This window comes from Nematostella vectensis, chromosome 3, assembly GCF_932526225.1.
Source record: "Nematostella vectensis chromosome 3, jaNemVect1.1, whole genome shotgun sequence".
Taxonomy (NCBI): Eukaryota; Metazoa; Cnidaria; class Anthozoa; order Actiniaria; family Edwardsiidae; genus Nematostella; species Nematostella vectensis.
The window spans coordinates 9966781-9980179 of record NC_064036.1 but is presented as its reverse complement, the minus strand read 5'-3'; the positions used below and the strand labels follow the sequence as shown (position 1 = coordinate 9980179).

Below are 13399 nucleotides of genomic sequence, written 5' to 3'. Positions count from 1 at the left end.
ATTCAGCCTACCGTCTGCTTGACTTTAATAAATCTATCAATAAAAACACACATATTAAACCTTTGAAAATTATTATTTGCAACCGCTTTGTATGGTCCTTTCATCAACTTGATTTCGATTAGAGAAGAGACGCAAAGACAATATGCCTGTATACAAGTCCATTGAAAACACGCCCAAACAACGACATTCTAAACTCCTTTTTCTTTCCGGCTTTCAGATTAGTGATTCTCTTGAGAAATGATCATAAAGGAAGTCTCTTTCGTTCCCTATCTAGGGACAGTTCAGGTCTTTATTGGAGTAAAATAATATACCGAAGATATATTAATCAGTCTGTGCATTTTCTCAATTACGATCACCACGTGCTAAAGGGAATCCCCCTCAGGGCTTGGGGGCAGAGGTTTTCATGTAGACACGCTTTTCGTGAGCGTGACTGGGCTCACGCACGGCGGGTAGCGCGATAGACATAACCCACTGGATTTACTATTGAAAACCCTAATTCATAATTCACAGCGGAACGGGATTAGGCGCTTATCCCTCGAATCGGTGCGGTTACGCTACTAGTCGACTTCTTTGGAACCACATTTTAAATATTTGAACAAATTAACACGAAACAAATTGTCTTAAACAACCTTCCGCGCTAGCCGCCGTTGCCCGGACCGCCTCTTTGCCACAACCACGTTGGTACCGCTATCATCTTGAGAGGGGAAATCTTGGCTGAGGTCCAGGGATAGGAAAGCCATTTATTCACAGCGCTCATTCGACAGGAAAGGGGAAAACCGCGCAGCAGAGGGAATGTGCATCACACACACAATAGACATTCTTCTACTCACGCAGGACAAAGGCTTCAGATAAAGCTGATTCGCGCGACCAGAACAAGCTTTGTATGAGAGTACCTTGGAGTACTCAGGTCTGTATACAAATAATTACACGCTAATTTTCTAAATGTATTTGCCCTTCAAATTTCGGGGCCAAGATTCACAAGTGGACTGTCTTGACTTGTGGGGTTTTGTATACAGTAGCATCAGTGTGTTTAATTACTTGTATATTATTCATTTTCTTTTGTTATTACAGAGAACATGTCAATACGAAAGTGGTGAAATCTGAAGCGACCGGGAAAAGCCACAACACTGAGGTGTCAGTTCAACGTGTCGGACCGCTTCAATTTCAAGCGATCGAACCTTGAACGGATCAGCACTGGCTTCAACTCCGCGATGAATACCTTGGCGTCCTCAGAACTCGCTCCAGAACAGCCCGAAGATCTCGAGACTGTAGTCACGCTGTGGCCCACAGAGTTCAGTAAGCTAATGGATAGTGAATCCCCAGAGAATCTGGAATTACACGCTCTCAATATGGACGGAGATGTCAGTAATGCTTCAAATTCGAAAAGTAGCCCTAAACTTGAATTCGAACTCCCGATCGAAGATTCGAAGCAGGAGTTGGGATTTTTCGCGGAGTTCGAGTACGAGAACGAGTGCCGTATTTGTCATACAGAGGGGGATGAGGTTCTCATAAGCCCTTGCAAGTGTTCTGGTTCGACTAAATGGGTCCACGAGTCGTGCTTGGTATTATGGTTTCAAGTTTCGCGGACATCCAAATGTGAGCTGTGTGCGGAGAAAATCTCTGTTAAGAAATACACGAAGCCGGTGCGAGAGGTGAGATTTATCTTAGAGGCAGAATTATATAAACATGAACACGATTATTCGTACCATTTAAAAAAAAAACACACATCAACGCGCACAACATGTTATCGTAAATAAAAATATCGTAAATAAAAATTTACTCTATAATTTCATATTCCTGTATTTTTATATTTCAAAAAGCTGTTATCAATAGTACCTGTTGATGTTAAATATTTAGACGAAACAGTAACGATAAATTAGGGATGCATAATTTCAAGCAGATGCTTACATTTTACCACAAATTTTCAAACACGGATGTTTGATGCTGAAACCGATATTCACTTAAAATAATTTTCGTGGGGGGTCAATAATGTTCCGATTTTGAAACTCGCATGGTCACACTTTCCAATCTTTTGTTCGCTTTTAGAATTCTCTCTTAACAGTAAATGTGCATGGTGGTAAAGACATTTTAATTTTGGCAAACCACAAAATCAGTTAAGCCAGACGGCCATAGCTGCATGCCTAGTAACCATATCGCGCCAAGTTCATTGTAGGGAATGGAGGAGCGAACGGTGCTTATGACCTTCGTAGAATTCTGGCTTTGATAATACATGGATTTTTTTTTATAATTCTCATAATAACCAATTTTATCGTTTGATTGTCTGGAGGTTATGGTGGTTTAGAAATGAAGACAAATAAGAATATATGACGGATGGTCAAATTGTTTTCTCCCAAAATATGCTGCATAAAGTGAATTCATACTTGTTTGCAAAACCATTACTTTTGTTTAAAATACTTTTATTTAGGCGTTTATTGGAGAGTAATTGATCTACCGCAGGAAGAAATGTTGTATTAGCTAGCGTAAACAACAGAACAACAGGTTTTGACAGGACTTCGTTTCGGGTCAACAAGTTCTAATGACAAATGATGCAACTCTTCGCAGAGAATGGCAGTTGTTTTACTGACAGCCTTGACAAGGCGACATGAAAACAAAACAAAAACGACGACAAAATGCAGAAAAGACATAAGGAATTTTTGCCTTTCTGCCATATGACATTTTTCTTCCGATATAAACCGTTCCTTAGAAGCATTTTTAATCAGACTCAATCTAATCACATCTTTCTTCTAAACTAATCTGATTTTGAAAATCATTTTAGTTCTAGCCTTAGACGTGATAGTAGACTTGCTATATAAAAATCCCTTTTCCATTAGGAATTTCTGGCAGCCAAACAATAACTAAATGGTAGACAATAAGAGCATGGATATAAAATTTGAGCTCGCGATATTCCTGGCGTATATAGCGTGCTCTTGAGAGGCTATTACCGGTGGCACCCAAACAGCACCGGTAATACACCTGTCACAAAAAAAAAACCCTCGGTAACACAAACTGCTAAGGGACGTCAAAGAAAGACGGTAAAACAAAAAAAACCCCGGTATCACGAACTGCTGAAGGACGGCAAAAAAAAGAAGGTAATGCAATAAAACCTCGGTAACAAAAATTTCGTCAAAGAAAGATGGTAATACAATATAACCTCGATAACACAAACTGCTATAGATAATAAAGATATAGACCTCGATAACACGAATTGCTAAGAGATGTTCCAGAAAGGAGGCATTTCGATGAAACTTCGTACAAACGAACTGCTATGAACTTAATAACATTTTATTACAGGGTTAAAATCTCGATATCACGAATCTCTTGCTGTAACATGAACAACGATATTTCCCAGCGATACTATGGCCCAAAAGTAATGGACCAATGTAGACTGGAAATACAAAGATTGAATCATGGGATATCAACATAGAATTCCCAGTTGACCATTTATCTCGGGTATGTATTTCAGTTAGCGATATTCTACGGTACTCTTCGCAACGGTTTCTTTCATGATATCTTAAAATCTGATTGTGGAATTTTTTTTCCGAAAAAAAGCTCTCCGCACGAAGGGGAATCGAAAAAAAAAATAGTTCTGTCAATGCGATTTTCTGAAGTATAAGCCAACTTTTCAATTTCCAGGGCGGAAATTCCGGGGACGCAGGACTGGGGGTTCTTTTTGTGACAGAAATGGATATTTTGTTTATAGAACGCTTCACATTGGTTCAGATTTGCGCAAAAGTCGAGCGGATTTTGGATTAGGGGTAATCGCTAGACACACCATTCTCCTTTTATGAATAACCGATATTTGCCACGTGATAAGAGCACGTGTTAGCCACGCCCTGCCTGAGGGCCGCAGGTGGATTGTCACAATACGTCAGATTACTTTGAGCTTTTAGGCTGTAATGCTCTTATATCGGACATTAAGGTTTTTACTTGCTTCCGTTAGAAAATGATAAACATTTACTAATATCGTGCTTCAATCACATATTACGATACGCAACATCACGGAAAATTAAGCATTTAAAAAACTAATATTTAATTTCTGTCTGCAAGACAGCTTTCCCATATAGGCTGCTGCATGTTTGAAATAAATTTTCTCTAGCTGTCGGTTCTTATAACATAAAGTACTTCGCATCTAGCAAGCCTACACCATCGAAACCGCTTCAGTGCTCATTATTTTCATAAAACATTTTGCCCTTAGATTGTTCTGAATGCTTCCAAAGTCAAAAAAGTATCAAAAGTTATTTTGAGAATGAGTTCACTCGCTAAACTCCAAATCAAATAACATATGACATAACTAATCAGAAGAATAATTAAAATAGGAAGTATAAAAAAATGAAATAAAGAATTTCTGATAGTGGCAAAATGATGATGTCCACCAGACTACACACATTTCTCTGGTACCTGGGGAGGCGGGAGGGAGCACAGGATGCGCGCGCATCCTCGTTGGCCACCAAAAAATGGGTAGTTACTTAATGCGTATTGTCAAATAATATCCTTTTCCCGTGATAATTACGACTGCGCACCCTTCCAGCAACGAATAACACGCAATTAGATTGACCTGTCATCATCATTGCAACCATCCATCATTGTCATCAATCATTAATATCATAATCATCATCATAATAAAATGCCATTGTTCGTGTTTATCGGACCATACACCGAAAGTACTTTATTGTGTCTTTTTTTTTGAGTGCTACGAATCAAGAATTCCTTGTCAACATTCCTAACCCTTGTGTCTCGTCCCTTTTCAGTGGCGACGTCCTGACGTGAAAAGTGTCGGTCCGTGCAGCAAGGTTGACCTGTGGTATTTATTCGTCACCCTGTTCAGCGTGAGCACGATCATCGGCTTCGTTGTCTTCCAAGCGTGTGTCAAGTCGGACGATGTCGAGTCTACCGCCGTCTTTTCCGCCATCTACGTGCTGTGCGCCTTCATGATCGTACTGCGCGTTCGCTATTTTTACCAGTGGTTCACACGGCGCAGCTTCTTCTGGCAAAAATGGCGGCGACTTAATCAGGAGTGGTTCATATCCACAGAGGGGCCCAGATGTGAAGTGAAAACATTGCCCCCTCAAGATCCCGGATGTGAGCTACAGGAAGTGCTATCTGTTGAACCGAGTACTCTCGCGGCCCCGTCTCGAGAGGAGACAGCAAGCCCTGGGTCGAGTCCAGAGGACAGTAGTATAGAGGATAGCATTCAGGGCGAGTCACGTGATAGTTCATTGTCTGAGTTGATCAAGGGACGTGGTATCGTCATGAGCGAGTCGATGGTTTGACGACGGTACTTGGGGGTAGTTCATGTTGTAAACTTCGGGAATTTTTTGCCAATTGCTTGCGCAGGTTCGCTCTGTTGATCACATGGAAGGCAAAAGAAATGTTCGACAGGCCCGTCCATATTACCCTGCAAATGGGCGGCCAATGCGTAATACGGGTTAAAGGGTAGGTGTCGGAGAGAAGGAACATATACTCTTTGGATTTGACAGACTGCCCTTAGGCGAAATCACAGCTTAATATCCATTTCATTCGCGAAATCTGGGATATTAGTCGATACAATCAAACATAACAAAAATTAGACAGAGTATGTTTTGCATTAGTTTTGATAACTGTTAAATATATTTATATAGATCATATGATCGCTAAATGCTCTGGAAATAAACAGAAATCAGATTTAACTTTATGACTGCGTGTGTGAGTGCCGAAAACCTTGGCCTAAGCGGAATCAACAAAACGCAACACTTTGAATGAGACAGGATGTCGTGGACTTCTAATAAATCCGAAATTCAGGGAAAAGACGTACAAGTAGGTGTGACTCCCACTAAAAGACGAATTGAAATAGGCAATAACTGTTCTCATAACTTTATTAACAAAGTGCAAAAAATACACAACCATCTAGCACAGTTTGTTCTCGATAAAAATATCTGCATTTATTTTACATAGTATAGTCCAGCACGAGACAAGCAATGGCGTCCATCGCCAAATATTCCCTCGATAGCAAACATATTATGCATATGTTTGCCACCAATTCAACATTGTGGAAATTTTAATGGCTCTAATATGCCTTGAAGAGTCTATACACCAAAAACTTGCATTCGACTCTGACAAATTTTCGTCGAGACTTCTTTAGGGCAGAACATCTCTAATAACAATCTTTGACTGATATTGGGCCCCAAAACGTATCGATATCTTTAAAAGGCAGATCCTACCAAACCCCTCCCCTAAAAAAACCTACTCCTCCCAGGAAAGTTATCCAATCCTCTTCGGCATCTTAAGCTATAAATATTTCATAATATTTTTTTCAAACAAAGTTGTCATTTGCAGAAAGTGTTTTTGTTTTTCATCTTGTCGCAGGAAGCGTATAAATACTGACTAAAAAAGATGAACACGCCATTGCTATAATAGCAAGAACGGCTTTTTTTAGGTAAAAAAAAATTTCCCATAGCAATTACATTTTTTTTAAATCTTCACGTTTTATCACTTTCCATCACATAGTAATATAGCACAGGAGAAGAGACGACAATCATTACGGGCTTCGACGTCTTTAATATCTATGTGAATATTAATTATGGACATTATTTGGCCTTTCTTTTCTATTCTAGAAAATTCTGCGGTACTTAAGTACTTTTTGGTAACCGCGTTATAGTTCAGCGGTATTATCGCCACGCGCAGGCGTCCTACCGCTGTGTCCACGTTATACTTAAGTGGTGGTTTATTCCACTATTATTCCACCTCAAACTTGAGATGAGGCCTCGAATTAGTTCAGCGGTATTCTTTCCTCGCGCATGCTTAATGTTCTCTGCCATGACGAAGTCGCGGAGGTACTCATTCCACCCTAGGCGTTCAGTGTTCATCTGTGGGATGAGTCTGCTAGGTAGTTCAGCGGTGTATTATACCTGCGCACGTTCCTCCCCACCATTAGGGTTTTGTAGGGTAATTCCTTCCCCTACAGGCTCTCAATGTTCACCGGTGCGATGAGTCTGCAAGGTAGTTCAGCGGTATCTCTTACCTGAGCAGGTTTCGGCGTGAATTCCCTGCAGGTCATCGGTATTCTAACCCCAGACAGGCTCTTTGGGGTCAGGAATGACAGTCTGCTGCACTTCATCGTAGAGATTCTTGGAATAGTTGATCTTCTGCGCGACCTGACGGAATAAAAATAAAAAATACATGAATAAGAAAAAAATGGATGGTCAAGGTACAAATTGCTAACCAGAAATTACCCCAATCAGTAAAGATTCAAAGGTACAAAAAGGTACAAATTGCTAACCAGAAATTACCCCAATCAGTAAAGATTCAAAGGTACAAAAAGGTACAAATTGCTAACCAGAAATTACCCCAATCAGAAAAGATTCAAAGGTACAAAGAGGTACAAATTGCTAACCAGAAATTATCCCAATCAGTAAAAATTCAAAGGTACAAAAAGGTACAAATTGCTAACCAGAAATTACCCCAATCAGTAAATATTCAAAGGTACAAAAAGGTACAAATTGCTAACCAGAAATTACCCCAATCAGTAAAGATTCAAAGGTACAAAAAGGTACAAATTGCTAACCAGAAATTACCCCAATCAGAAAAGATTCCAAAGAATAGGGCATTAACATCACTTTTCGAAAATACATTCAAAGTAGAAAAAAATAGATTTTTTTTTCTCTGCTCAACAGTTTAGATCAGATCTTATACGGTTCAGTGACATCTGAAACTGCTAAGGGCTGGTTCAAATCTGCTTCTGTCCGGTACATACCCTGTTGGCTATGTGTCCCGAATCACACCGGACACGCGGCCGCTTGCTTGGATTCTTGGACGGAGTGGGCACACTGCTGTTATCGGCCTTCATCACAAGCTCGATATAGTCCCGCCCGTCTAAAAGCAAATCAGACGCACGTGTTAATACCACTAGGGCGTTTGAGGGCGGTAAAGGTGAATAGCGGGTTTGTGTTAGCTGTATTATGGCGGTTGAAACCAGTTCATCACAGGTTCGATATAGTTACCCCGTTTCAGAGCGGTAGAGGGGGAAGGGGGTTTCTAAATGCTGCATTAGGGCGGTTTAGACCGGGACTAATAAATCAAAATCTTTACCAGGTCAAAATCTTTATGAGACGTAGATGGAAGAGGAGAAACTTCATATTTTTTGCGATGTCCATGCGAAAAGGTTACCCATGTTACAAACTATTTTTCACTGACCTCCAGATAGCGGCTGGCACTCGTACAGGTCGCAGTACTTGACGAGCAGTACAATGGCCTCGGGCGAGGGCGTGCCTTTAGCGCGCACGAAATACACCCCCTCAGTTGTGATGATAGCCTTTAGCCTCTCCTCCTTATCACGCCGAACAGACTCGGACAATACGAACCTGGTGAGAGCAAGTGATCAAGTATCAACACCCGCGTAAACATATCAGACAACACGAACTTGGCTAACCAACCATACGCAGCAAAACAGACAAACAAGTAAACAAACAACCATATGCAGCAAAATAGACAGACAAACAAGTAAACAAACAACCATACGCAGCAAAACAGACAGACAAACAAGTAAACAAACAACCATATGCAGCAAAACAGACAGACAAACAAGTAAACAAACAACCATACGCAGCAAACAGACAGACAAACAAGTAAACAAACAATAACAAACGGCATAACAAACAAACAAAAACATCAAAGATAAGTGAGTAGGGGGCTTCGGTAGGAAATTTGTGACATTAGGGATTGGCGTTTTTTTTTGGTTTGCCACTTTTTAATTGCAAAGGATTGCTCGAGCGTTTGAAAACATGGGAAAGCAACTGGCAGATCAACAATAAGAACAGTACCAAGAGAAGTAGAAATATAATATCAGTGACTTATAAGTGAGCCAGCTCACTCAAAAATTTTTGACGCGACTTCAAAGTCAAAAACATTTTGATAACCGTATGTCTTTTGGGCCGAATTGTATAACATCCGCACACAGACAAGGATAATCATTAAGTTGTTCTCATTACCCTAAAATACAGCATGTTACTCACTTCTCATTGAAGTTGTTCTCGTTCAGCTTGAGCATGATTTCCTGGCCCTCGGCGTGTGTTCGGGAGTACCTCGGGATTGACCCGTTTGGTCCGAAGCAGTTCCTTCGGGGCCGAGTACACTTGGGCGGGAAGTAGCGCGAGCTTCGTGTTGCCTGACCCCTGACGGCCGCTGCAGTGCCGGAAGCAAAGTCTAGGACTCCTGCTGTTGGCTTGGCAACGGTTCCTACGATGCCTTTAGCGAGACCTGTCATGAATCCCTGAGGAAGAGAAAAAAAATTGCAATAATCACTGCACCGATCCCACCAAAATAGTTATAACGGAGTTTATTGTATGCGTGACATAACTGATAACTAGAAAGTGGCGTGAATAAGCTCTAGTTATGAAAACTGCGTACCCTACGTGGCTTGAGGTCCAAGCTTATATAATACTTTAACGAAATTGAGTCACTAGTTTCACGTGACAAAGTAGCGCTATTTAGATCAAACGTACCGAGAGTCCTGCGTTATGCGCGCCTTCTATCGGTTGCGTGACGATGCTGGTTAGCCCGCCAACCAGACCCATCCCCAGTCCCCTCATGCCGGCCATGAAATGGTCACGACTGCTACCGTAACGCTCTGCCCGCATGGTCTCGCGGGATTCCTTGAACTTCGTATCCATTGATGCATTCCACAGACCATCAGACAGGGAACCCGTGATCTGAAACAAGGACACAACAGGCACATAAGGACGTAATAAAATTTATAAAGAAACGGTAAAGTTGTCTGAATGTAAGAGCCCCAAATCAGAGGGGAGAGGGAAGGTAGGGAAGGGGGCAAAGCTAGTCCAATAAAAACTTACGTTTATTGTATGAGCGATTAAAAGAGATGCCTAAGGCAGAATTTTCATTGTAACAGGATGTGTGCACTGCTAACCTTAGCCGCCGAGTCGGACACACCATGCGCCACGTTCAGAAACAGCCCACCAACATTCCCCCTCTTCACCAGGCCCTCAAGGCCAGACGAGACGTCGTTCAACAGACCCATAGGGTTCCCGAGAAAGTCAATGGAGCCAACTATGGCCGCGGTTTGACTGCGCAGCTCCTGTTTATTGGAACATGCTCTAGTTAGTGCGGGTCGACAATCCGCACAACAAGGAAGATGGGACTAAGCACCCAGAAAAAAAACTTCTTCCACAACATAAATTCAATAGCAATAAATAAAAAAGTCATTGAATTCTGTACAAATTCTAGACCATTTATCATGCGCGCTGTGAGTGACGTTCATAACGTACAAACGAATGGAAGCCTTTAAGAAGCGTAAACAAATGGTAGCTCTTCTACTAAACACTGCTAGCATAGTAAACAAACGGTAGCTCTTCTACTAAACACTGCTAGAATCGTAAACAAACGGTAGCTCTTCTACTAAACACTGCTAGAATCGTAAACAAACGGTAGCTCTTCTACTTAACACTGCTAGAATCGTAAACAAACGGTAGCTCTTCTACTAAACACTGCTAGAATCGTAAACAAACGATAGCTCGTCTACTAAACACTGCTAGAATCGTAAACAAACGGAATCTCTTTCTCTACACATAGTTAGAAGCGTATTTCAAAGACAGAATGCGACCAGCTCTTAGCATCAGAGGAGGGCTAACGGCTGAAACCAAAGTATCCCCTCAGTCCCACGTCAATCACATCATGCTTGGACATCACTACAAGTAAATCCGTAAATTACCCACCTCGGTGTAGTGTTTACTCATCGAGTCAAGATGCGAGTTAAGGCTCTCGAACGGGTGATCACGAATAAACGACTCTAAAACAAAAAAATACAGAGTATAAGCAACCGGGGGCGGAAGGGGGTGTGGGGCCCCTCTGCGTGACAGTGCTTACTCGCAATAAACCCACAGGGGTAGTTAATTTGGAGCCTCGCTCTATTGTGAGGTCACATGCCTATTGAAAGTCCCGCACCAGGTATAAATGGCAGCACCTAAGTCTCGTTCTCGTTCCTGTTATTATAGCTCACCTAAGTCCAAAGTGGCATCCTCGAGGTTAAAGAGGATGAGTCCCAAGCTACTCTTGAGGCTGGCCAGGTCCTCGCTCAGTCTGCCTGCCGACGCCACCGACACTTTGAGCTGCATCGGGTTTATCTGCAACCGCTCAAAGTAATACCTGCGCGACGCGGGGCCAGAGCTCGTCACTGCCGCCCTGTAAACGCGAGGGGAATGTTATATGGTAACTTTTTTCTCTATATACAAAGCAAGGTATCGCTGCTTGTTTCTGCCGCTCCGTAGAGACACCCAATAAAAATATCAAAGGAAATAATTTGTACTCTATGGAATGTTAGGGACAAGCGCTGTTTTTTTTTTTCATGCCCTGTAGGCGAACCCAATAAATAGTATCAGATAATTTCTATTCTCATAGTCTTACTAGGCTTTTGTCGTGACATAGTATTTGCATATCAACGGACCGCCCTAAACCGCCATAGTTATTTTTAAGGAAATAAGCAAGACCAGGTGTCACAAAAAAACGCTACAAAACCAACATCTTTTTACTGTAGGTACGGACTCATGTTTTTCGGTTGGCTGGCGATAATAATATTATGTCCTCGTTTTGCCGCGGCTAACACATTGTTATGCATACTAGGCCATGGCGACTGTCACTCACCTCTGGTTGTCATAGAGACACTCGTCGTCCTCCTCGTCAGTGGTGGCGAGGTCATCATCCTTCTGCACGTAACCGAAGAACTGAAGCAGCTTGAGCAACAGGCGCTCTTCAACATGAAGGGTCATGCGACGCAACGTCACCTCCACGCCCTGAAATGACATGACGCATGACACAATATTTGACACACGTCACGCGACATGCGAAAACAACGCGACACATGTCACACAACAAATGACACATGTCACACAACACATGACACACGTCATGCGACATGTAAAAAACAACGCGACACATGTCACACAACATATGACACAATATCTGACCACGCCACGCTACACATGTCGCACAATACATGACACACGTCACGCGACACATGTCACACAACACGACACACGTCACGCGACACATGTCACACAATACATGCAGCCTAGAATGATTCTTATACCTGGTATACACGTGTGCCTATTTCACACCCATCCCCTGAACAGCCTACCTTGTAAATCTAGACATTTTATACTTGGTACCTGTACCTATTGCACATCTTAACTGCCTACCTTGTAAATCTCGACGTTCTGTATCCGGGTGGGCTCCTTGCTGGCGGAAATATGTAGCGTGGGTTGCTGAGTGGCGTGCTCCTCGCGACTGCCCTTCTCTGCTGCCGTCGGGTAGAGCAGTACGGGTAGGGTGCTGTTAAACAGCTGGTTATCCACCTGGCAACAAGCACACGTCATTAACACTATGGCAAACAAACACACGTGATAAACTCCATGCCAGCAAACACATATCCACGTGATAAACGCTATGGCAACAAACAAGCGTGATAAACTCGATGCCAGCAAATACATATCCACGTGATAAACGCTATGGCAAACAAACACACGTGATAAACTCCATGCCAGCAAACACATATCCACGTGATAAACGCTATGGCAACAAACAAGCGTGATAATAAATGCAAACAAACGCACAGCCATGTGATAAACACTGGGGCAGCAAACATAATCACACGTGATAAACTCTATGGCAACAAACACACAATCACGTGATTATCGCCACGGTAACAAACCCAGCCACGTGAAAAACTCTATGGCAACAAACCCAGCCACGTGAAAAACGCTATGGCAACAAACCCAGCCACGTAAAAAAAGCCAAGGCAACCAACCCAGCCACGTGAAAAACGCTATGGCAACAAACCCAGCCACGTGAAAAACGCCAAGGCAACAAACCCAGCCACGTAAAAAAAGCCAAGGCAACCAACCCAGCCACGTGAAAAACTCTATAGCAACAAACCCAGCCACGTGAAAAACGTTATGGCACCAAACCGAGCGACGTGAGAAACTCTCTGGCAACAAACCCAACCACGTGAAAAACGCTATGGCAACAAACCCAGCCACGTGTAAAACTCTCTAGCAACAAACCCAGCCACGTGAAAAACGCTATGGCAACAAACCCAGCCACGTGAAAAACTCTCTTGCAACAAACCCAGCCACGTGAAAAACTCTCTGGCAACAAACCCAGCCACGTGAAAAACTCTCTGGCAACAAACAAAAAGATATGTGAAAAACAATATGGCCACACTATGGCAACAATTTTTTATACCATGAAGTCACAAATGTCTGCTATGAGACATACCTGGATGCGTCCGATGTTCGCCTCTAGAGTCTCGATTTTCGGTGTCCGGACATAGTCCACCTGAAGGAAATAAAGTGGTATTTGATGTGGCAATTGTCAATGGTGGACTGACACGTGACCCATAGGCCTTAATCGAGCG

General features: G+C 42.5%; 2 protein-coding genes across 4 annotated transcripts in view; one reads left to right on the top strand and one right to left on the bottom strand.

Moving 5' to 3' along the window:
- Positions 1-456: 456 nt before the first annotated feature.
- On the top strand, positions 457-5666 carry LOC5513272 (E3 ubiquitin-protein ligase MARCHF4). Its single transcript, XM_001633510.3, has 3 exons — positions 457-907; positions 1072-1652; positions 4749-5666. The coding sequence occupies exons 2-3, from the start codon at positions 1212-1214 to the stop codon at positions 5268-5270; spliced, it is 963 nt and encodes a 320-aa protein (XP_001633560.1). The 5' UTR covers positions 457-907; positions 1072-1211; the 3' UTR covers positions 5271-5666.
- An 848-nt stretch (positions 5667-6514) lies between these two features.
- LOC5513271 (intermembrane lipid transfer protein VPS13D) overlaps positions 6515-13399 on the bottom strand; it is a 53964-nt gene continuing 47079 nt past the window's right edge. For all 3 annotated transcript variants that reach the window (XM_048724805.1, XM_048724807.1, XM_048724806.1), the window contains 11 exons: positions 13261-13320; positions 12183-12338; positions 11629-11777; positions 10988-11169; positions 10704-10777; positions 9899-10066; positions 9477-9683; positions 8988-9244; positions 8170-8336; positions 7730-7848; positions 6515-7130 (listed from right to left, as the gene is read on the bottom strand). In XM_048724805.1, coding sequence (XP_048580762.1) covers positions 7041-7130; positions 7730-7848; positions 8170-8336; positions 8988-9244; positions 9477-9683; positions 9899-10066; positions 10704-10777; positions 10988-11169; positions 11629-11777; positions 12183-12338; positions 13261-13320 — 1629 coding nt within the window. In that variant the 3' untranslated portion in view covers positions 6515-7040. The remainder of the gene's footprint in view (positions 7131-7729; positions 7849-8169; positions 8337-8987; positions 9245-9476; positions 9684-9898; positions 10067-10703; positions 10778-10987; positions 11170-11628; positions 11778-12182; positions 12339-13260; positions 13321-13399) is intronic.